Raw genomic sequence first — 21,514 nt, forward strand, 5'->3', positions numbered from 1 at the left:
ATACTAAATTTACTATCTTGAAACCTTACAAAGAGTTCAAAATAGCCGTATATGCCGGCTTCGGCTGGAAGTTTGCATCAAACAATAATGGTGTGCTGCTCGCTCTCCAGCTATCAGGGTCGCGGACACCCCAGACGGTAATACCAACGCAATTCGCAACATCTAGACAAGCCTTTGTCGCAGCGACATAGTCGGCAGCGGCAGCATTCACAATATCGAGCTCGGTGATGGCGCACTCATCCGCGGCAGCACAGAGGGCCTTCATGGCCGCGCCAGAGCTGGAGGCTTGACCGGCTTGTAGGTGCGACTGGGAGCCAATTCCATCGATGGGGACGCCAGCGGTGCGCCAGGCCTTGACCTTGGATATCAGACCGGTGGTTTTAGCGTAGGTGGCGGAGTCAAGGCTGTAAAAGCAGTCAGTTACGGGTGCTCTCTTCAAACAAACCTCCTGAGGTATATTCCGATGGGGAAGCGCGAATAAGAGTGTGGACGCACTTATAGTCATTGATGTATAGCTTGGCGTTGGGGTCGGCGGCGCGCGCAGCTTCAAAGGCGATGCGCACAAAATCCTCGCCGAGGACGTTGTAGAAAACCGAGGACCTGAACGAACCGTCCTCGTTGAATATCTCGTTGACCACATCCTGCGAAACACGTACAGTCAGCGCGAATTATCCAGTTTCAGGACTCGTCCCGTTTTATGCCCGTCACATCCCGGATGGGAGTACGTTGCTAGTCAAGTGCTCACCCAAGCGTAGATCTTTCCTTTCCAGCGGCCCATTTCAGTGGTGATGTGGTTCTGCATGACGGTCGTGAGAGTGGCCTTGTCGGTGATACTCGAGACCCAGCTTGGCAGCTGTGAATGCCAAACAGTCGTGTGGCCGCGGATCAGCTTGCCATTAGTCGTCGCCCAGTCAACCAAGTAGTCGGCCTGCGCAAAGTTGAACGAGTTGCGCGATGACTCAATTGTGTCCCACTTCATGCTGTTTTCAGGCGTGACTTGGCCAAAGTCGGCCTGAATGATGGCTGCATTCTGCCCGCTCGTGAGCCGGCCCTGGTCCGTCGCCACACCAAAGTACTTCTTGCCCCGCGCTTTGAACTTGGCATCGATGCTGCCTGAGGTCGAGCTGGGGGTAGTGCCGCTGCCCGTCGTAGTGATTGTGGTGAGCGTGGTGGAGGGACCTGCGGACCCTTCCTGGCACTACGAAAATATGAGCGCCCATCTCAAGCTGGAGAAATCACAGAAGCTACTTACTTGGGAGTACCATTGGTTCACAGTCACGCAGGTGTAGCCAGACACACACGTAGTGTCGCCACTATAGCCTGAACCTCCGCACTGGCCCCAGGCAGATACGGCGGCATACGAAGCCGGGGCGGTCGCCAGCAGCAGCAGCAGAGCCTCAGTCAGATGCATTGTGGGATTTGGTTGAAATGCCAAAAGAGATATCTGAGTAAGCAAAAGCAGCTCAGCCGTGAAAGAGAAAAGGATGTATGGAGGTGAGTGGCCAAACATCAACCTATCCATCGGGGGACCTTTCCTTATAAGCATACGGCATACGGGAAGCATTCAACGCTAGCATGAAGGATCTCAAAAGGAACCATTACCGACCCACGGCATCTCCACACTACCAAGCCCGGGAGCGCAGTGGAGCGGGACTGGCAGCGGCTTTCCGGCAGAACTTTCCACAGTCCATACCTTCTCTATACGGCTGAGCAAGCGAGTGCGAACATGGTGTGACCAAAGAGTATAAGAAAAGAGCACATATAGCAATGCTAGCTGTAAGTGTGCCTGCAGCCCCGCAACTTGTTCCGGAAGTACCGCAGTGGCGTTCAATCTTCGCTTATGCGCTGCGCGCAGGGACTCTCAAAAGAGCAACCTCAGGAAACAAACTTAACTTTTGGGTGACGAATTGAATGCCACGCTATATATGAGTCATGTAGTTGTCGAACGTTCCAAGTGTTTGCCGTCGATAGCCTAAAATTCTCTTCACCACCCGACCAATGGGGTGAGAGGACGTCGCGTGTCGTTGTAGATAGGCTAAAGTTCCGGAAAATTCGTGCGGCGGTCGGAAACAGGGGAAGGGTTCCAAATTAACAGTCGTATTTCGCCTGCGCAGCATTAGGCCCTGCCAGTCAGGTGTCCAATATTACGCCTGCCACTGGCGATATTCAGGGACTAGAGATGAGACGCACGGAACCGGCGGTTCGGAAGCCGACGCCATCGTACGGTCTACCTACTAATACCTCATCATCAAGGCTAATGGCAGCGGGGTTCCGGTGAGAGCACACGGACATCAGAAGGCGTTCTGGCCGTTTTCGTTTCAATTGCCTCGTTTGCCCTGGCGCAAATGCGATCTGTGGGGAGCAGAACGCCACATTCCGATTGTAGATCACCCGATGCAAGGCATCCGCATGACCGTGCGGAATAGAGCAAAACCATTCCTCGATTGAGCCGGAGTACTGCTTTCACGCAGTGCGGAGAGCTGAGAGAAGCTGTCTCCAACGCGCAGAGGTACTGCTCAATTTTGTGTGCCAAAGACTGGACACATGGTTCGTAGTTCCCGCAGCATTTCGGGAGCACTACCGAAGCCGAGCGGACTTGATTTCATCGATGGCTTCGAGCATTCCAGGTCTCGGTCCACTCGACATTGAAATAAGTGCGGCAAGGGTCTCGGCGAAGGGTTGCCGAAGCAGGGCGATCGGCACAGCCCCGCAGGGATGGACGCCAGATCGTTCTCGGGGATCAGGGTCCACTCTACACGTCATAATTAGAGTTGACGCGGCCAGCGGACTCAGGCGATCGTGGAAGGCCACAAGATGCACACCTTACCTCGCACCAACTCCACAACCGCTCCACTCATCCGTCGCAAGGCCGCATATCCCCCACAGAAACCTTGACGATCACAGTATAACTCTGCATGTCTAGACCAGCAATGGCCAGCCTCAACGGTGAGCGTCGCCGTCTGCCCATGCTTGTCCGGAAGCAAGCCCGATGACAATACACGACAGTCTTCAAGAAGCCTCTGGCGCTGCACTCGACCAAGCCCATGACTGGCTTTTTGCGCAACGGCTACTGCGAGGTGCCGGCAGGAGATTTCGGAAACCATAGCGTTGCAGGTGAGATTGCAATGGGATTGAAACGCGCGTGCTGACAAAGTCGGCTTGTAGCTGAGGTGACGGACGAGTTTCTGGAATTCTCGGCATCGCGTGGAAACGACCTCCGCATGGCTGGTCTGGCCGGAGGCTGCAAGTGGTGCCTCTGCGCAAGCCGCTGGAAGGAAGCTCTGGAGGCACGCAAGAACGATCAAGACCCTGTGGTGCCCAAGTAGGTGGTCCTCTTCTTTTCCCTGCTTCAACCCTTACTATTGCCTGCTGTGTCGGGAGAAGTTAAATCTCCGGACGGCTGCTAACGGATACTAGGGTCTTTCTGAACGCGACTAACGAGAAGGCGCTGGAGAAGCTTGATCTGGGCGACCTCAAGAGGTTTGCTGCCGACAAAGAGGCATAGCATCGATCGCCGGCGTGACCGTAGGGTAGCACAGTAGTGTGGCAGACGATGGGCGCGCAGCACTGGAGAAATAAACACAACGACCATACTGAAAGCAGAGTGTGTTGGGAACACCGGACAGCAAGTCAGCTGCGGCTAGAAGTAGTCCGTCTGAGATGCATCGGGCTTGCGCGTTCGCTGTGGGGTTCGAAATTGTAGGTTGCGTGCCTGAAAGGGCCAAGCGCAGCCAAGCCCCACGGCCGTGGCTTGTGGTGGCTCAGTCGTTGTAACGCTGCGCAAGTATGGATATGGACCCAAGTAGTCAGGGGAGTAGTGGGGGCCAAGAAAGGGTCGGCGTTGATCCCGCTGAGACAGCTGCACCATGGCAGTCGGATGTGGGCTCCCGCGCGGGTCGTAGTGGCTGTCAAACCCGCCTGCCGCGCGCTCTGCTAAGCCGCCGTAGTTAGCGCTGCCTTTCGGAGCATCACCTTACCATATCACAGGCCAAAGGGGCCGATAATAATTATGGCTCACGGAATTCTAGAAGGTTGGTGTCAGACAGTTCTGACATCTGGGCCAGTTTAGCCGTTTTAAGTTTGACCCTTCAGTGCTGGTTCGGCCGCGTCCGAACCACATCTTTGCATGGACCAAACCACTGATGAACTACCTCCGTCGTTAGGCTGGTGGCATTCCGTCTTCCCCGTCCCGCCGTGGCCCGTGCCTGTCCGTCCGGCTTTCGCCATTGGATCCTTCTCTTTCCTTCAATTGACGGGATGCGACTTGATGTCGACGCCAGGAACAGGCAATTTGGATGATCTTTCTTTTGACAATGGCGTAGGATCGTAGATCTGGTGTGCACTGGGTCCGTGGCGTTCTGCGGCGAGATATCAGATGTAAATACTACTCCCTGTTCTGGTGTTGAAAAAGGAAGTGCTGCCTGACTTTCCTCAGCGACTGAAGTGTGCCGCCAGCCCGCTGCCCCTCGTTTGGTACTTTTTATACAGCTTTTGTTGAAACCGCACGCCCATCTCTCTACCATAGTCGCCTGTCCCGTCTCTGCAGACCCGATGTTCTACGACGCTGCACCCAAGCTGGCCGCAGCTGTGATTATCCTGGCCATTCCAGCTTTCGCTTTATTTGGCCTTCGGTGTTACGTTCGCCTCACGTCGGCAAAATGGGGTTGGGACGACTGGATGATGTCGGTGGCTATGGTATGGCTCCATCTTGTTCTCTCCCCTTTGTTGCTGCAATCACTGACTGAACCAGCCATTCTTTCTCATCTTTACAATCAGCGCCTTGAAAGCCGCCGACTCCGGAATTGGAGCGTACGACTACCGAACCACAGCGGCTGAGAAGGTGGTTGCATTGAAAGTAAGTTTCCCGACTCTTGAAAGTAAGATATCAATGAACAAAGCTCCCATGTGGAAAATGAGAACGCTCGAGCCCTGACCCGAATGGACTTGTGAAAGCAAAAGAATACTCACGGAGAAGGGTCGCCGCGTTGCTTCTCATGCGCAGTCTTTGGTGTCTCTGGACTTCACTGATCAATATCGCAGTGGTTTTACCTTGGGCAGGTGTTTTTTTGCATCTCAATCATGTTTGCAAAAGTCAGCATCGCCCTGCAGCTTGTGCGCGTTGCATCTCAAAAGCGACCATACCTCGTCGGGTTATGGTGCATCGTTGGCACCATCGTGCTTTCTCTTTCTTTCACAACCATCTTCCTGTTGTCGCAGTGCACTCCGATCACGTAGGTCCCCTCCAACGAGAGAGAAAAGTCGGTCACATGCTCACCCCAGCCTAGGGCCAACTGGCTGCCATCGACACCTGGCGCAAAATGCCTGCCATCACTTGCCCTCACTGTAGTCAGCTTCACTCAGTCTGGCATCAACATCATCACCGACTGGCTTTGCGCCGTGCTGTAAGAACCCCGAGCAGTGCAAACCAAGCAGGGCAATGCTGAGTACAGGAACCAGGCCGATCCCTCTCCTTTGGGACGTGAAGATGAATTCGAACACCAAGATGTCGGTCGTGGGGCTCCTTGGGCTCGGCATTTTGTAAGACATGGCCCAGAATACAAGAAGCCGTTGGCTGACCGTTGAGATAGTGCGAGCGTCTCGGCAATGATCCGGTTGAACTACACCGTTAGCTACATGAATCCCACCGACGGTTACCTGTGTACGTTTCCCCGCAGATCAGCCACCACGGACAGCGCTGACCCCTGACATGCAGATGGCGTCGTGAACCTGGTGATCTGGGCGTACGCCGAGGCTGGAATTGCAGTAATTTGCGGGTGCACGGCGTGCCTGCGGCCGCTGTTCTCGTCCGTCTTCAGAGTCGGCAGCAGTTCCGACCACAAGGACACGTATGCGCTGCAGAGCCGGACGCTGCGCTCGCGCAGCTACAACGGGGTCAAGCTGCCCAGCGTCGACTCGCGGCTGGCGCACAAGAGCGTGGTGACGACGCACTGCAGCGCGGCGGGCAGGGCGGGCAGCGACGACGGCGGCGGCGGCAGCGGCAGCGGCAGCGGCAGCGTCAAGGGCGACAACGAGAGCCAGGTGCAGATCCTGGAGGGGGTTGGCATCCATGTAAAATACGAGCTCGACACGCGCGTGCAATGAGCCGGTGGACGGGTGGGAGCGACAGGAGACGGGGCGCTGAGCGTTGGCAGGCGGACTTGGGCTCCTTGGCGCGGCCGGGGGGCGAGCAGGGCTGGGCTGGCTGCTGCGGCGGGACGGGCTGCGGCGGGCTGGGGCGCAGCGGGCCATTGTGCATGTACAGTAGCGGGAGCACCAACAAGGCAGACCGAACGAGCGCTTGCGTATGGAGACTCTGGGTGTGGTGCAGGAAGCGGTGAGGTCATCCGCGGCTGCGCCTCGCGGCTGCTGCCTCAGCGCCGGCGGGCGGGCGGCCTTCTCGTGCGGCGGCCAAGCTCCGGAGAGGCCCAGAGCTGCGTTCTCCACCCTCCGCCTTGTGGCCCTGACAGCCCAAACCCACGCCCGGCTACCCTTAAGCTACTCGTTCGCGTCGCCGACCCTGGGGCCTCCCGCATCTTCCTACTGCAGCCGCTTCCACCTCCGTCCACCTCTCCATCCCACCCGGCGCCCACGCCCGCCCATTCGACGATCGCTACCACCCCCCCCTCGTGACGCCCGCGTTGTCGCCCCAGGCAGCGCTGCCCTTCGCTCGTGCTCACCCGCCCGTCTGTCTCTTGGTCTTCGCCCGGCTGCGCCGTTGTTGCCGTTGTCGCCGTGAAGCGTCGCGCGCCTGCGATCCCTTGCATTGCCTGCGCCCACGCGAAACACTCGTTGGAGCTTCTGCGCCACGCTCAAACCCACAGTTGTGTCGCCTGTCCGCTTGGCCCGAGTGTGCCGCGACTCACAGCTCCCAAGACCGCGCGACCGATTCGTCCGGCCTGTGTCGCCCTCTCGCAGCTGTTAGGGCTCGAGCCTGCGCCAGCCTTGCTCCTCCCCAGCACCACCCGCCGCGCCTCCTCTCTTACAACCTCCGCACACCAGCCGCGCGAGGCGGCACAACACCGTCAAAATTTACCATCACGAGTCACGCGCATCCCTCCTCGGAGGCCAGAGCATCGACCGGCTATATCAGCCACCCACCCTCGACACATTGCCAGGAGGCTACCGCGATCGAGAAGGCCTCACGGCAACCCCGGGCGTGCGCCCGACACCAAGCAAGATGTACCGACCGACCACTACCTGGACATGGGCCTTCTTCCTCACCGCATTGCTACAGGCCTTCGTTGCGCTCGCGCTGGAAGCGTACGTCTAGCCCTCAGCCACACTACGGCTGCCGCGTCGGCTCGGAAGCCCGGCTCTCGCCCAGCTTTGCGACCTCACCACTGACTGTCTGTCACAGATACATCTTCGCCAAGTTCCAGTTGTCGCTGCACATGAATGCGAATAAATTCCCCCAGGCGCAGACCATCCCGACCTACCTCTCCGTCTTTATGTTCGGTTACATCTACCAGATGGTCCTGGTCTACGATGCGCTCCGCCTTAAGAACACCATCCAAGTCATTGGCCTCTGCATCTACAACGTCGGCATCCTGGTGTATGCGTCGATCCAAATGGATCAGATCAACGATGCCGTCGTGGAGCTGAAGAAGTACAGCATGATCAACCTGGAGTTTTGGGACGACATCAAGCCATTCCTAGTCGTCGAGCCTTGCTTGATGGCCTTCGGCACCATTCTCATGTCTTTCGTTGCCTGGAAGCTGTATGACGAATTCGCCTGGACCATCTACAAGCACATCAGCGCCGACCTGAGACTGAAGCGTAGGTATCTCACGTATCAGGTAAGCAAGGGACAACTGCGCCAAATTTGGCACATGCACACATGCACACGTGCTGACGTTGGCTTCTAGATCTACATCGCCCTTCTGAAGTTCGATTTCTTCTTCTTCCTGGGATTCACCGTGCAGTTCCTTGTCGTCGTCGGCAACACGACAGACGCTGAATTTTACCTCACCATCGCCGCCATTCCGATCACCATTATCCTTCTCTTGCTTGCGGCTTACTGGACCCAGAAGGAGAATGTACTGGGCATGGCCGCCATTATCGTATGTCTTGCAGAGAACGCCGTATGTTCCCTGGCCGCTGACTTCACATACAGACCGTCTACTTCGGTGCGCTTGCCTACTTCCTCTTCAAGCTTGTACGCATGTACGGCACCGACAGTCGCCGCGTTCAGGATTACCTACCAGCCCGCCGTTCGCTCACTACTTTCGCCGTCATTACCATTCTCTTGTTGCTGGTGACCATCATCATTGCATGCATGTGCACCCATAATTTCAACAAGGGCCTCAAGCCGCACATTGCGAAACGCAAAGTGCCGGATCTCGAGGAGCACAAGTATACGACCGAGATGCCCGCAATTGCCGGTCCTATGCCGGCAAGGATGACGATTGACTGATGTTTCCATCGTGTCTTCCGTCCCACCCTGCAGATGGTGGTGCGATCGCTCGATACGTCCAATCAAAGCATGTACAATGGATTTTCAGTCTTTCTTTTAGGTTTGATCCGGGCACGGGGAATTCACGGCGACGGCGTTATGTGGTGCACAAAGGCGAAGATCGGGAATACCGGCCACTCTTGTTTGCCATACTGGAAGCAAACCCATTGCACCACCCAATTCGATCCCACCGAGCCTTGGGCTTGCGGAGAGGACATTTCGTGGATCGCAAGTGCTTCTTTCTTTTTTTTTTGTGGAGAAGGATACCAGAGGGATTTTTTGGTTGTCGGCTTTTTGCTCTTCCCGGATCTGTGTTACTTGATTTCAACAAGCGGACTGAAAGGCATATTGCCAACCGCGCGAGTTTTCGACTACGGCCGATCTCTTCCCTTGGCATATTTCCTTCTGATGCTATTTTCCTTTCCGTTTTCTTGCATAGTACTCATACCCACTCTCCTACTGCCCGCTGGCTGCAGTGTGTTGCATGTTTCTTATTATAGGTCAGCCATGTCATGAAGTCCATGCTTCTGTGAGACGGGGGGTTTCGTCATCCTGGCAAATTGCATCTCAAGGCCCACGTGCCTTTCATTACCACCCAATCCCGCACTTCCGTCCAAATTTTCATTCGTCGTTCATCCGACTTTCCCGCCGTCACAGAGAGATAAGGTTCTAAATGGTGCCGGCTTGGTACGCCGTCTTATTGGGTACCTCACGGGCTCTGCACCTATCGTAATTATAGAATTTTGGAGGAGAGAAGCATAACTTCTTACAAGGTCTTTGAGAAAAAAAAATTTGGCGGTTCATCCCCGAGCATCTTTGATCAGTCCGGAGCCAAATGCATTAAACTCGACGACCCTTGGTCGTGCAACGGCTGCAGCAAACCCCACTTTTTTGTCACTAGTGATGCATCACGTCGCTCTTCATGGGGGGAGGGAAAGCAATGATTCGGCCGAGCCAGCAGCGGGCTTGACTCAGCTACCTACATACGCATGCCGTGTGCCTTGTTTAGAGGGGGAAAGTGATGTGCACATCATACATAAGGTCATCACCCGGAAGACGGCGCGCGTCGGAGCGAGCCTGTGCCTGGGCGATCACCAGGGGTAAAGGGACAGGAACGGGAAGGGCTCAGGAAGGTGCCGTGTTTCTATTTTTTCCCCCCCCCTCCATATCTCGCGTCCCTGGTTTCCTATGTATAGTATCTCGCTCTACAGGGCGACATGGCCATTTTTGAGTTTCCGTGCGAGGAACGGCGAGGAGAAGGGTCCGGTCGCTGTCGGGAGGGGTGGGCGGACGGGCGCTCAAGCCATGTTTTGGCCGTGTTTCTTTTTTGCTGTTGCTCCCCGGCCCCGGTTAGCCGTAGGTCCTTCATTAATAACCTTTTCATATGTGCGTGCGCACAAAAGAAGCTACGCACTTCTGCGAGTCGTTTGGTAGTAATAATAATGTGGCCTGGATCCCGTTCTCGTTTGTATATGGCTTCACGCTGTTATAGAGTCTGGCTGAAGCTTTTCGGCGGGGAACGGGAGAAAGTGGACTTTGCGCGTGGAATTGGAACGCACGGTTTGTGCATGGTGCCTCCAGCGCGCAGGTACACGTGCTGAGTAACATGCTTAAGTTTATTGGCAAGTCTAAAAGCATTTACCAGACAAGAAAAAAATGAAGCAAGACCATCTCTACCATCGTGAAAAGATATCAGAAAGAAGGCTGGGTGTTTCGGAGAGAATACACCACTGAATCACCGGCCCTGTAGGGCGAGAGCTCGGACCGACCCGACAAACGGGCGGATATGTAGGTAGTCTGTCGGATTTCCCTCAGACCGCCATCTTTGGCTATGGGTATAATATCAGCTGTTTAGCAGCAATTAAATTGGATAGTGAGCATTGTCACACCGAACGACGAAGGACCTCTGTCCACAACAACGAATCACTGTTTTCCCTTCTTTCTGATCTATGTCATTTGTCTTATGTCTGTTCGTCTATCTATGTGTTGGTCTTGTGACCTCAAGGTGCTGTCTCATGTCTCATGCAATGAAAATCTTGCTGATGATGCTGCATGTTACGAATGGGAAGGCGGGTGTGTGGTGGAGAAGGTGATGCCAAGGGAAAAAAAAGGAAAAGTGGGGCACACAGCGAAGCAAGACACCGCAGCCATGGTTGCGGAAAGCGGAGCAGCCCCCCTTCGGCGATGCCGAACGGAGATCGCTTTTGCTGCTTTGGCTCTGTGGGTTTGTCTCAGCTGTCGCAGCTACCGAGTGACGCGTGCCGCTCTTGCCGAACCGGGGCGCAACAGAGGCATGAAAGACAGGATATGTCAAAACCAAAAGGAACCGAAAGATGTCAACGTGAAGAGAGAAATCGAAGAAACGACGAATAAGCCCTGCCACTTCCACTGCGGCTGTGCCGCGCCGCACCGCGCCCGCCGCCACAGGTCCAGGTGGCACGGACCACCATCTTACTGCTGCGCCGCCGCCAGCAGGATTCGATACCCATCGGACATGCCCATTTCCTTTTCTATGGATGGTCTCCTTCCTCTAGCCTTCCTCGTCTATTATTTGAATTGGTCTTTTCGTACTTTTCTGAAACGTCACAGCTGCCTATGAAGGCTTGGTCTCTGTTCGCAGCTGACGTATGCGTCCGCCATGCCCATTGTCTCAGCCGCACGGAATGCTCCGACGGAGAAAGCATGATGGAAAGCGGCGCAGTCGGTGTCGGTCTTGATGCAGGAAGAGGCATTGCTCATTCCATCTTCTCGGCTGCCAAGGACCCGGCCTCGGAGCCAGCAGCTGTGGCTCCGCCCTGGCTGTTGAGGAAGCTGAGATAGCAGTTCCAGCCTGGAGGCACATTCGGCGTTAGCACTCGCTAAGTCCGCACCGCTTTTCCGCCTCGCCTTATCGTCCTAACCCGGGATAGCTCCACTCACCGAGAGAAATGACGTTGACTAGCAGCACGCGGTGCTCAAGCGGGACAAACTTGAAGTTAGCGACCTGCACGAAGGGCCAAACCATCCAGTTCTTGCTGAGCGCGGGCCAGTAGGTCGAGTTGAGCTTGTCCTTGGGCTTGCCGCCCTCGAGCACAGCCATGGTCGACAGGAAGAGGCACATGTTGGCAGGAGCAAAGAGCAGCTGGTCGGCGGCGACGCGGGCCAGGATGGTGCCGTTGGTCGACTTCAACTGGATACGCTGCAGCGCCTTGAACCACGTCGTCGCGGCCGGGCCGAAGATGGCTGCGAAAGCGGCCGAATGTCAGAATTCTGCTGATCGGCGGTGGCGGACTGAGAAGTTTGCAGGCTGGAGCATCACTTACCACCGCCGTAGGCGGCCATGCGGGCGGTGCGATCCCACTCATGATTCTTTACGCCCTTGCGCTCGACGATTTGCTGCGCCATGGTGTCGCCGGTTGCGAACAAAATCTGCAGGCGTCCCGCAAAGTCAGCCCATGGCATTCCAGCTTTTGTGCCGCATCTTGGCCATTTGTGCAGGTTTCGGGGGGGAATTGCATGATGGTCGCCAAAGAGGGACATCTGGCGGTGTAGTTGCGCAGGAACTGGAGCGGAAGGGGGGAGAGGACGCATACAGCGGTGGTAACGCTCTGGGTCAGCAGCGGGCGCTGAGCGAGCTTCAATTGGTACCTGTACGCATGGAGCCATCAGTTTCGAGCGGCTACGACTGGGTCGAGGGATGCCGGAAGACGAACCAGCGAAGCATTTTGGTGGAGGGATTGCAAAGATAGATTGAGTAGGATGTCGAGCGTAGAGCGGCGATGCAGACGAAGGCTGTCGAGGAGGAAAAATGTGGGAGGCGGTGGGTGGAAAGGAGGGCTGGGCGGTGGGTGGATTATTGTAAGCTGTCGTCGAGCTCTGTGATCTCGCATGGCAGCGACGGCGTTGCGCACAGTCCAAGGGGTCCCGGACACTTTGCGCCTGCCCCGGGGATCTCTCCCGCCCGCCTGCCGCAACCACATCTCCGCCCGCCATCGCCGCTCCGTCCATGTGGCCGTGCGCCGTCAATCTGGAGTCTGGACCCGCGTCGCTGCCAATGACACAATGCGCACCGCCTCCATCCCACTTTCCGTGCCTCCCGGAACGGTGATGGCTCTCCACTGCCGTTGCTCATCGGCCAGACGAGCGCTTTCGTCGGCCAGTCATGCATCGCCAATACAGCCGCGCAGACTTTTCAGACCCGCGTTGGTCGCAAGCTACCAGCATGGGAGGCGCGCTCTGTTCACCGAGACGCTACCTACGGTCCTGGTCCCGCCTGCAGTCTTCCTCGGCTGCTTCCTGGGCCTTTGGTCGTACAAGATCATCATGACCATTGTCTTCCAAAACAAGATCATCTACATGCCTTACATGCCCCCCTTTGCTCGTTCCGAGAAGATGGACGATTACGCTGCCGCTTGTAGACCTGTGCTATGGGAAGAGAAGAGGATCAGGTCTCTGGACGGAACCCGATTATCTCTGTGTCTCGGTAGTATACCACCGAAAGATACACCGAATGAAGCATCGGGAACCACCCAGCAGCGAGTTGTGATCCTGTATTTCCAAGGGTAGTTGCAATGGCTTTCCCTGCTCTACTCCATGCTGATGTCAAGCAGGAATGGGGCGTCCATGCCGCCGCGCCTGCCGATTTTGACTAAGGTTCTCAGAGCACTGAACGAAAATCCACCTGCGAATCATCCAGATTACAGTATCGTAGCCTTATCCTACCGCGGATTCTGGACCTCCAAGGGCAGAGCCTCGCAAAGAGGCATCGAGAAAGACGCTCAAGCCACTCTCGCCTGGGTTGAACAGAATTACGCTGGTGCTCAGGTCATCCTTTGGGGCCAGAGTCTTGGAGCAGGTGTGGCAGCAGACTTAGTAGCCCGGCAACTCAAGTCAGTATCCCTTTCGACGAACCCCAACCGGCAGCTCGCAATTTCTGGAATCATTCTCGAGACTCCTTTTATCGGAATCAAAGAGATGCTTCTTGCCCTCTACCCCCAAAAGTGGCTCCCTTACCGCTACCTTTGGCCATTCTTGCGGAACTGGTGGGACAATGAAGGAGCACTTCGTAGTATGGCGGCTTTGAAAGGCCATCGAAGACTACCAATACAGATAGTCACCGCCGCGCGAGACGAGATTGTGCCCGAAAGTCAGGCGCAATACCTATACGACCTATGCAGGGAACTGCGGCTTGACGTTCGTCGTAAACATGTCCACGGAGCTCTTCACAACGAGGTCCCAAGCAAGCTCGATGGACGACTCGCCATCGTTTCTTTCGTGAAAGACGTCGTTGAGTGAGACGCCAGCCGGATTGAGTCGATGTTTGGGCCTTCGGAATGGCACGAACGAGTAGGTCACCTGCAATGAAGAGCAGAACAAGAAGAGACAGCAGCCCAGGTCGAAACATGTTAAGAATGCGAAGCGAGCGACTGAGGGCATTTTTGGCAGCCCTTAGGATCTGGAGCCCCATATTCCAACAAAAGTCCAAAGTGAAATAAGAGTGCTACATAGTGCCATTGACTGCCCATATCTGAATTTTGGTGGTGATAAGTTTATTCCTATTTACTAGATTTACGTATTGTCTGAACTTGCATGTCGCTAGCCACTGATCTCCTTCTACAATGTCAGTGAGGTCACTAAATTGCCAGAGTGCACGCGGGCACCTACGCGCTCCCCCTTAAGCGCACTAGAAACGCATGGCCCAGGTGACTGGGATGAGACTGTGCTAAATTGCCAAACTGGCGATGTAGGATACGAACCGCCAGACACGGGATCGCGTGACATAGAACAAGGCGACCAAGAGAAAAAAAGCATATCGGTCGGTACTTCAGAGCTCCTCGCTATCCTCTCTCCCATCTCTTTACCCGCCCTCAGTTGTGCCTTAACACAATGAGTGGGTCGACTCTCGTCGCTCGTGGCGATGCTCCTTTCGACCTTTTGTTCAGAGAATCATACCATTGGGTATGGGTGTTTGATAGGGTTGCCAGCACCGTAAAGACGAAAAAGCCAGAGCCGCATCCGTGCGAACCCATCTGGTCTGGGGAGCCAATCTACAAACAGGCTGCTATCGATTAGGATGAGTGCAGTGACGCCAGCCAGTACGCGAACAGACGAAGGTCCATGAGGCACTAAGCCAAGAGAACGTGGGTGGGACCTAAGCCGTCAATGGGAAGGGAAGGAGAAACAGACAAGCGAGTGCCAGTCAAAGTTTAGTTTGGAAGAGAAAAGCCTCTATTCTGATCAAGTTCGATGCGGGTTTACCTGGGTATCATCCGAGTACAAAGTCCTTTGTGCATATTCCATGAACGCCTCTGCCGACGATGAAGTGGCTCTCTGCCTGCTGTAACACAATCACCGATTCACCACCAACACATCCCCAAACCCTTTCTTCATCTTCGCCAGCACCTCCCTCTCGCTCATGCCCAACTCCGTGCATATCTCATCGAAGCAGTGCAGGCCATCCAAATACCTTGCCAGCGGCAGCTCCCTACCGTACGCAGCACCGCTACCGTTCCCGCTCGCCTTATCCCCGCCATCCGCATTTGCTTCCAGACCTCCATCCTCGACGTCCGAATCGACTCGCCACGGGCTCGCGTAACCGTTATGGCCCCTCCACCGTGCGCCGTGTAAATGATCGTATCCGTCGTAGCTTGCCGTTGTGCCGGCCAACGCGCCTGCGCTCGTCGTGATGGCGTACTTGTGCACTCGGTACAGGAAGCCCTTGATGACACCGAAGGTGACGAGGCGGCGGACGTCGATGTGTGTGAGCAGAGCTGTGTTCTCCAGCACCCAAGCACGCAAAGTCACGCCCTGACGCATGGACGAGTACAACTGGATTAGTGTGTCGGCGCTGACCACAGGTTGGTTAGGGGCAAGCGTGAGGTTGGCGGTGAAATTGGTTAGAGCAGCCGAGGAATGCGTGCCGATAGTTGAGGAGCGATGGGCGCGGTTGTGGACAAAGGTCGCTTGAGTCGGGCTTCCGGCGGCAGTCGTGGTTGTAGTGGAGCCGCCGAGGGTGCTGCCGACGCTTGTTTTGCGGGAGTGGCCGTGTGAAGGCTTGTGAGAGTCCCGACGAAGTTCCTCGGGGAGAGTGGCAGTATCGTTGCCAATGGAGGCATCCAAGAAGCGTGGTATACGAACATAGCGTGCGCATTCGGCAAGGGCAGCTTCGTCGGTGAAGAAATGAGCAATCAGAGGAGTGGGCGCGTACATGGCACCAAATTGGAAGATGTCCAGCAAAACGACGCAGTCGTAGTAGACTAGGTGTTGAATTGCCTTCCGGGTGAGTCCGATGTCTGTATCAGCAAGCTGGGAAATGAAGTACACCGAGTTGATGCCGTCGATGTACGGGAGAATCCGTGTAAGGGTCAGATCCGAAGAAAGTGTAGCACAGCGATTACTGAAGGAGTGTGGATTCATGGCAGACGGTGCCGTATACATGTCGATGTCGATGGTAAGTAGCGGGACATGCCACGCGTGGACGGGAGCTGGCGGCAAGCGAGTCGGAAAGAGCTTTAGGTTGATGGTATTCGAGTCGTCTTGAAGCTTTGTTAACGAAGGCCATGGCGTTTGGATTCCACATGTGTCAAGCTTGGAACTTACCAATTGGAATCATGCACTCGCAGTAGTTGTTGAGGTCCTCCAAGATCATCTCGCACAGTGCGTAAACCTTACTGCTTGTGCCCATCTCAGCCGGCTCGTTGTCCAGACTGAGTCCCTCCAAGCCCAGCGACTTCACTGACTGGCTCTCGCTCGTGCTTTCGGCAAGCGAGGCAGCCCTTTCCGTTCTCCTGATGCCCAGCCCAATGCTGGAGGTCCTGGCGGGATCTCCAAGCACATCCCACGGTATGTCTTTCTCTTCGTTGCTCAAGAAGCTGCCCTGCTCCTCCAGGTTGCGCAACAGCTTTCCCAGCTTCCTTACAACGCTGGCGTAGCTGTTCCAGTCCAACAAGTCCTCCTCGACGACCAAGGCGAAGTTGAAGATGAATTGGTTGCGGTCATATTTGCCATTGTAGTTGTTGATGCAGACTGGGTAGCCGATGATGCGGTAGTGGTTGGCGCACACGGTGACGAGGCGGTCGCAGAACTCCTGGCGCGGGATCACGTACTCGGAGACGTCGCTAAAGCTGAAGAATGGTGCGGACTGTGCGCAGGGCGCTGTCGAAGGCGTGATTGAGCCATCAGGCACTTGGTGGAGGACGCGAGAGCCTATGCGCGTCAGCGGCGCGGTGAAACCAAGTCTGATTGAAACGTGCCTTTCTCGGGATGGAACCGAGTGTAGAAGATGCCCTTGATCATGGCTGGCAAAGTAGCTGCCACAGGTCGCTTGAGCGTGGTAGGGTCTAGGCGCGACTCTCTGGCTCCATGGTCTGGTGGTGACAATGCATGGTGGTGGGATTGGGCGAGTCGTTCGCGACGAGCGACAGCCGTAACCCCGCAATCTCCGATGGCATCACGTGCAGGATTACACAGTAAGGGCATATTCCATTTCTGTTAGACCAGGCTGATCTCTCTGCTACAAAACCGACTTCGTCTCTGCATCCCGTCTCCATTTTGGTGTCCTCCCTGCTATGCAGCTCAGGGCACAGCATCTTCCCGCTGATCTCGAAAGTTGTCATTCTGAGAATGATAAGTGACGGCGAATACTCCAAGTTCCAGAAGAACCTCCGGTAGTACCGCGCATTTACCGGTCCTTCTTGGGGGCGCTGTCAGATCCAGAGACCTCGTCACCCAAGCGGTTGTACTCGCGGGAGAGGCCATCGGCCTGCTTCTTGAGGTGCTCGATGTCACGGTCCTTGGCCTCCAATTCCTTCCTGAGGCGGCCAATCTCGCCGGCATCGCCAGCCCTGCCAAGAGCGGCGGAATCCTTGCCCTTGCCGCTGGAGGTGCCACGGAGGGAGTTGTTCTCCTCCTCGAGGCGCAGAACATCGAGAATCATGACGTAGGTACGGTTGAGGATCAGCGACAGGAAGAGGGTGAAGCCGCAAAGGTACATGTTGCGCTGCGAGTAGAACTTGCGGGCCTGGACCTCCATGCGTTCAGGTCCGCCAATGACCGCCGCCCTGTCGTCATTGTCAGTTGGAGTTCATTGCACGGGTGGAAATGTACTCACCGGCCCTGCTTCTCGGCGTTCGAGGCCGCAGACAGCTCGAGCTGAACGCGGTAAACGCGGTTGACGCTGTCAATGAACAGAATCAGGATGAATATGAATGTGATCTGGCCATCCAGTCAGCATGGGCCATTTTCTACAGGTGTACATCACCACATACCTTCATTCCATATTGTAGCTTCGCTATAAGTGGACTTTCGGAGATGAAAGTGAAGAGCTTGCGACGCCAGGTGAACGGCAACGGGACGATGAGTGACATGAAGATCACCATCTCGGCCACCAGGAGCATGAATACCTACGATCAGCTGTGTTAGCACTGGGGTGATTCGAGATGCCGCGCGACTGCAGACTGAGGGGTAGTTGCTCCAAGGACGCCATCTTCATGGTGCACCGAGCGCGAAAGACCCACGGCACCTCACAGATGCCAGAGGGCTCGTGTACGCGTGTGTGTCTGCGGTGTGGCGGGAACCGGTTCATGGACGTACCAAGCTGTAGTAGAGCGTCATGGTGGATGTTGGCTAGGCTGCACCGGCTGGAATGCTGCGAGGTCGGGTGGCGGCGGAGGAGGAGAAGCAGCAGTCGCTTTGCAAAGTATGGGTGAGCTCAAAAAGAGTCTCTTGAGCCGGTCTGCAGTGGTAGGATGTCGAGCTGTTGTGTGCGGTGTCGATGGAGTATATGTGGCAGCGGGCGGGCAGGTGGGAAACGAAGCTGCAGTCGAGCCAGGAATACGTCACATCGAAGCCCGTGCGCGCTGGCCTGGAACGAGCGAGCCTTGCCCGCTCCCGCCCTTCCACCTCCCAGGCCTGCGCCATCGCAGCCACGCCGTCGTCATCCTCTTTCTTCGCATGCTTCTTGCGTCACTAGCCTTGGTAACATAGGTATGTGCTTGCCGCGATCGTCCCGCATGGTGTTCCCCCGATCTTCTGATGAGCACGCTGGGGCCATAAGACTCGCCCGCTGCAGGCCAGCGCCCGCTGGCTTGTCATGGCTGAAATGATTTCAAAACCAGTTATCTAGATCATCTTCTCGTGTTGCTGATGTCCTCCTTATGCACAATCTCGTCGCTTAGTCATTGATTCAGGACTACCCATGCTAACTAACAGCCACTACTCTAGGAGCTCGCAGCATCCCACCACAACTGTCGCAAGATCATCGAGCCTTCCCCTACCGTATCCGAACAATTGAGTCTCACACCAATACCTAGACCGTTATCGACTATCCACGCAGGAAGAGTGTAACGTCCTTTATGAGGCATGTACATACATACATAACGATCAAACCTGTTGTAACCTATTGTGCCGCCAAAAATGCGGCATGTTAAGAGGTCGGCAATTCAAGTTTGCCACAATATTTAAATAAGATCCCCTTCCCCACGCTATCGGGTTACATGCTCTCGTATGTCATGATAAAGTGTGTACATTGCCTCATCCCACTCAATTAGGGCCTACACCCTTGAAATGAACGCTTGGCTGCAATCCTGTTACACTCTTATTAATACATGTTCTGCTCCTAAACCCCGGTTCCGTGCACCCATGCATAGCGAAGTCATTGGTGTTCGTACTTCGGCCGGTTCGGCCATGGATAGATTAATTGGACAAAAGCCATCTCCATACAACACGCCCGTTGGTACAAAGGAGCCTTGTCCTTCGCGCACATCCTATTCTTCGACTTCTGTCCAGCCTTCTTGCTCCTTCTCCATGTATTTCTTCATTAGTTCATCATCAAAGATGCTCTCAACGGGTATTCCTGCCTTGCCATAGTCGACAACAGGGCCAATGACATTCGTCCAGCGTTCTTTCTTTTCCATAAGCGCGCGAATCTCCTCGCCGAGCCCGCGCGAATTGCCCGCACCAACCTGCACCACGGCATGACTACCACCACCAGCACCGCCGGGCCGCTTACTGTTCTTCTTGCCCTTGCCAAGGTTGCGGTTACGTTTGAGGTAGGCGGCATTGAGTTGGTTGTTGAGGTCATCCTCAATGGCGCAGTATTCTTGTTGAGCCATGCGGTGTTGCGCGAGCTCGAGTAGTCTCGTTTTACGTGCACCGTTGATAATCGACTGTTTCCGCAATTCGTCTTGCAGATAGCGTAGGCGTGCTGCAACTTCGTCATCGAAGTGTCCGTCGTAGTCTGGCTTTTCATCCGCTGGAAGGAAGCCGATGTGTATCAGTTCTTGCATGGCACGCTCATCCATTGTTGCATAGTCAATCTTTGTGGCAGGTGCGTTCTTCCACGATGCTTGATTCGATTCGGACATATGTGTCGCAGGTTGCTGGGGTGCAGAGGACGCATCTCCGCCTTCACCGTCTACTTCCATGTCACCGTTGATGGCGCTATTCGGTTCGCCAGAGGAGGTGCGGCCTTCAGATCGCAAGGTGGAGAGTAATCGGGAAGCCAAGGGACCAGGGGCCACAGCGTCAGTTTCTGCAATGTCATCGTTCATCGCATCCATGCTGCCCCTAGGTTCGTTTGGCGGGAGTTTTTCCGTAGGTGGATCCACGACCATGGCTCCATCTTCATCGGCCCATATCTCTTTGTAATGCCGCGGCCCACGCCGGGGCATTTGAAACGGTAGAACACGGTCCCCCTCATTTGGGTTAGCGGAAATGTATAATCACGCTCCAAGGTGGAACTCACCCGTTCTTTTAGGAAAGACAAGTCCTCTTCTGTCAAAGGTCTTACGTAGGGTTCCACGTAGTTGGCAAAAACGCTTGCGTTGACTTGTGTCTGCGGCTTTGGATTACTGAAATCCTTGTCAGGGGGTGTGCCCGGAGTCAGTTCTTTCAACTCGCTCTGTGGGTAGCGGGCCACGCCCAGGATTTCCTTTTTCAGCTCCTCGGGCGTATCCTCGGTAATGTCGCGAATATGGTAGATGGTGGGGTCGTCGAATTTGGTTGGATCGGGGCCAAAAGTCTGGTACGCCGGTACTGCAGGTGCCTTTTCGGGCTGATGTGAATCTTCAGAGCCGCTCGGAGATGCTGCATTATCAACGTGTCCGGCACCGGTAGCGGAAGGGGGAGGTTGCGAGATGGGAGAGGAGATGGTTGATGAAGCATCTAAAGCCTTGTTAATCACTGCATGCTGAACAACCCATGTGACGTGTAAACGGAGTAACATGAGCAAAACAACGAGAAGGAGCAATAGACAAAAAACCGCGGGTGACATGCCAAGACGAGCGGGCATTAATCGCGGGAGCTTCTTGGTCCATCTTTTCTGGACAGAAGACCCTGTTGTGGGTCGAGGCTCCGGGCATCGCATAATCGGAGTGAATAAGAGGTGCAGGCGGGACACTACGTGTCGATACAGATATCGCGGACGACGCGTGTAGTATGACAAGTAGAGAGAGGCACAAGGGAGAAGGCGTGGTTGTTGCATTGCAACGTAAAAGGTATGGGAGTCTCCTACCTTTTCCATCTGTGCCATCCTGCCTAGCTACACCGTGTGCGCCTACCGCTAACGGGCGGTCCTCGTCGGGCTCGCGCTTCTTCGCCTTCTTCAGCTTGTGCTTCCGCTCCTCAGCCTCGCGGTCGGCGCGTTCCTCAGCGTGCTGGTGCTCGAGCCGTGCTTTGCGGCGCTGCATAAGATGGCGCATGAACTTTTCGTTGGCCTCGCTGCGCGTGGTCTGGGCGGGAAGAAAGCGATTCTTGACCTCCTCGAGCATGCTGTGAAGGGCCTCGGGGGAGGGAATGCCGGCGCTGTGGCCGCCATTGTTGAAGATCTCCTCGATGAAGACGCTCGACGGGCTACCTAGGTGGTTCAGGGTCGACTGCATGCCGGAGGGCGAGGTAGTGACGGGCTCGACAGACTGGTGGACGCCGGAGACAGAGGAGATTGGGGTGGTGTTGCGACTACGCGAACGGCGGGCGTCACGGCCGGAGCTGCCGGTCTTGCCTTTGCCTTTGCCTTGAGCCGAGGGCATGATGGAGTAGGTCGTGCAGTGGTGCTGCAGGCTGGGGAGGGCTTAGTGGAACGCGTGC

General features: G+C 55.6%; 8 protein-coding genes across 8 annotated transcripts; 4 read left to right on the top strand and 4 right to left on the bottom strand.

Annotated features, from left to right (window-relative positions):
• Nucleotides 1-25: 25 nt before the first annotated feature.
• BKCO1_1700065 (glycoside hydrolase family 10 protein) lies at nt 26-1,411 on the bottom strand (the record flags this gene model as incomplete). Its single annotated transcript, XM_020271680.1, has 4 exons — nt 26-404; nt 496-641; nt 746-1,198; nt 1,253-1,411. 4 exons carry the CDS (start codon nt 1,409-1,411, stop codon nt 26-28), a joined length of 1,137 nt encoding a protein of 378 aa, XP_020131655.1.
• Nucleotides 1,412-2,930: 1,519 nt separating this feature from the next.
• BKCO1_1700066 (uncharacterized protein) lies at nt 2,931-3,505 on the top strand (the record flags this gene model as incomplete). Its single annotated transcript, XM_020271681.1, has 4 exons — nt 2,931-2,946; nt 3,007-3,114; nt 3,166-3,322; nt 3,418-3,505. 4 exons carry the CDS (start codon nt 2,931-2,933, stop codon nt 3,503-3,505), a joined length of 369 nt encoding a protein of 122 aa, XP_020131658.1.
• Nucleotides 3,506-4,551: 1,046 nt separating this feature from the next.
• On the top strand, nt 4,552-6,102 carry BKCO1_1700067 (cation-transporting atpase 4; the record flags this gene model as incomplete). Its single annotated transcript, XM_020271682.1, has 7 exons — nt 4,552-4,695; nt 4,751-4,855; nt 5,041-5,231; nt 5,286-5,402; nt 5,458-5,538; nt 5,589-5,659; nt 5,714-6,102. The coding sequence occupies 7 exons, from the start codon at nt 4,552-4,554 to the stop codon at nt 6,100-6,102; spliced, it is 1,098 nt and encodes a 365-aa protein (XP_020131657.1).
• Nucleotides 6,103-7,177: 1,075 nt separating this feature from the next.
• Nucleotides 7,178-8,413, top strand: BKCO1_1700068 (uncharacterized protein; the record flags this gene model as incomplete). The annotated part of the gene is made up of 4 exons (XM_020271683.1): nt 7,178-7,260; nt 7,358-7,796; nt 7,866-8,060; nt 8,114-8,413. 4 exons carry the CDS (start codon nt 7,178-7,180, stop codon nt 8,411-8,413), a joined length of 1,017 nt encoding a protein of 338 aa, XP_020131650.1.
• A 2,774-nt stretch (nt 8,414-11,187) lies between these two features.
• Nucleotides 11,188-11,971, bottom strand: BKCO1_1700069 (integral membrane mpv17 pmp22 family; the record flags this gene model as incomplete). The annotated part of the gene is made up of 3 exons (XM_020271684.1): nt 11,188-11,282; nt 11,372-11,674; nt 11,755-11,971. 3 exons carry the CDS (start codon nt 11,969-11,971, stop codon nt 11,188-11,190), a joined length of 615 nt encoding a protein of 204 aa, XP_020131649.1.
• Nucleotides 11,972-12,493: 522 nt separating this feature from the next.
• On the top strand, nt 12,494-13,726 carry BKCO1_1700070 (alpha beta superfamily; the record flags this gene model as incomplete). Its single annotated transcript, XM_020271686.1, has 2 exons — nt 12,494-12,993; nt 13,042-13,726. The coding sequence occupies 2 exons, from the start codon at nt 12,494-12,496 to the stop codon at nt 13,724-13,726; spliced, it is 1,185 nt and encodes a 394-aa protein (XP_020131737.1).
• A 1,053-nt stretch (nt 13,727-14,779) lies between these two features.
• Nucleotides 14,780-18,043, bottom strand: BKCO1_1700071 (bap31 domain protein; the record flags this gene model as incomplete). Its single annotated transcript, XM_020271687.1, has 7 exons — nt 14,780-15,966; nt 16,031-16,636; nt 16,953-17,047; nt 17,116-17,490; nt 17,541-17,644; nt 17,698-17,832; nt 18,023-18,043. 7 exons carry the CDS (start codon nt 18,041-18,043, stop codon nt 14,780-14,782), a joined length of 2,523 nt encoding a protein of 840 aa, XP_020131738.1.
• A 1,151-nt stretch (nt 18,044-19,194) lies between these two features.
• Nucleotides 19,195-21,456, bottom strand: BKCO1_1700072 (transcriptional regulator; the record flags this gene model as incomplete). The annotated part of the gene is made up of 3 exons (XM_020271688.1): nt 19,195-20,124; nt 20,175-20,593; nt 20,943-21,456. 3 exons carry the CDS (start codon nt 21,454-21,456, stop codon nt 19,195-19,197), a joined length of 1,863 nt encoding a protein of 620 aa, XP_020131735.1.
• Between the last annotated feature and the right edge of the window lie 58 nt (nt 21,457-21,514).

Source organism: Diplodia corticola (assembly GCF_001883845.1).
Source record: "Diplodia corticola strain CBS 112549 chromosome Unknown scaffold17, whole genome shotgun sequence".
NCBI classification, from domain to species: Eukaryota; Fungi; Ascomycota; class Dothideomycetes; order Botryosphaeriales; family Botryosphaeriaceae; genus Diplodia; species Diplodia corticola.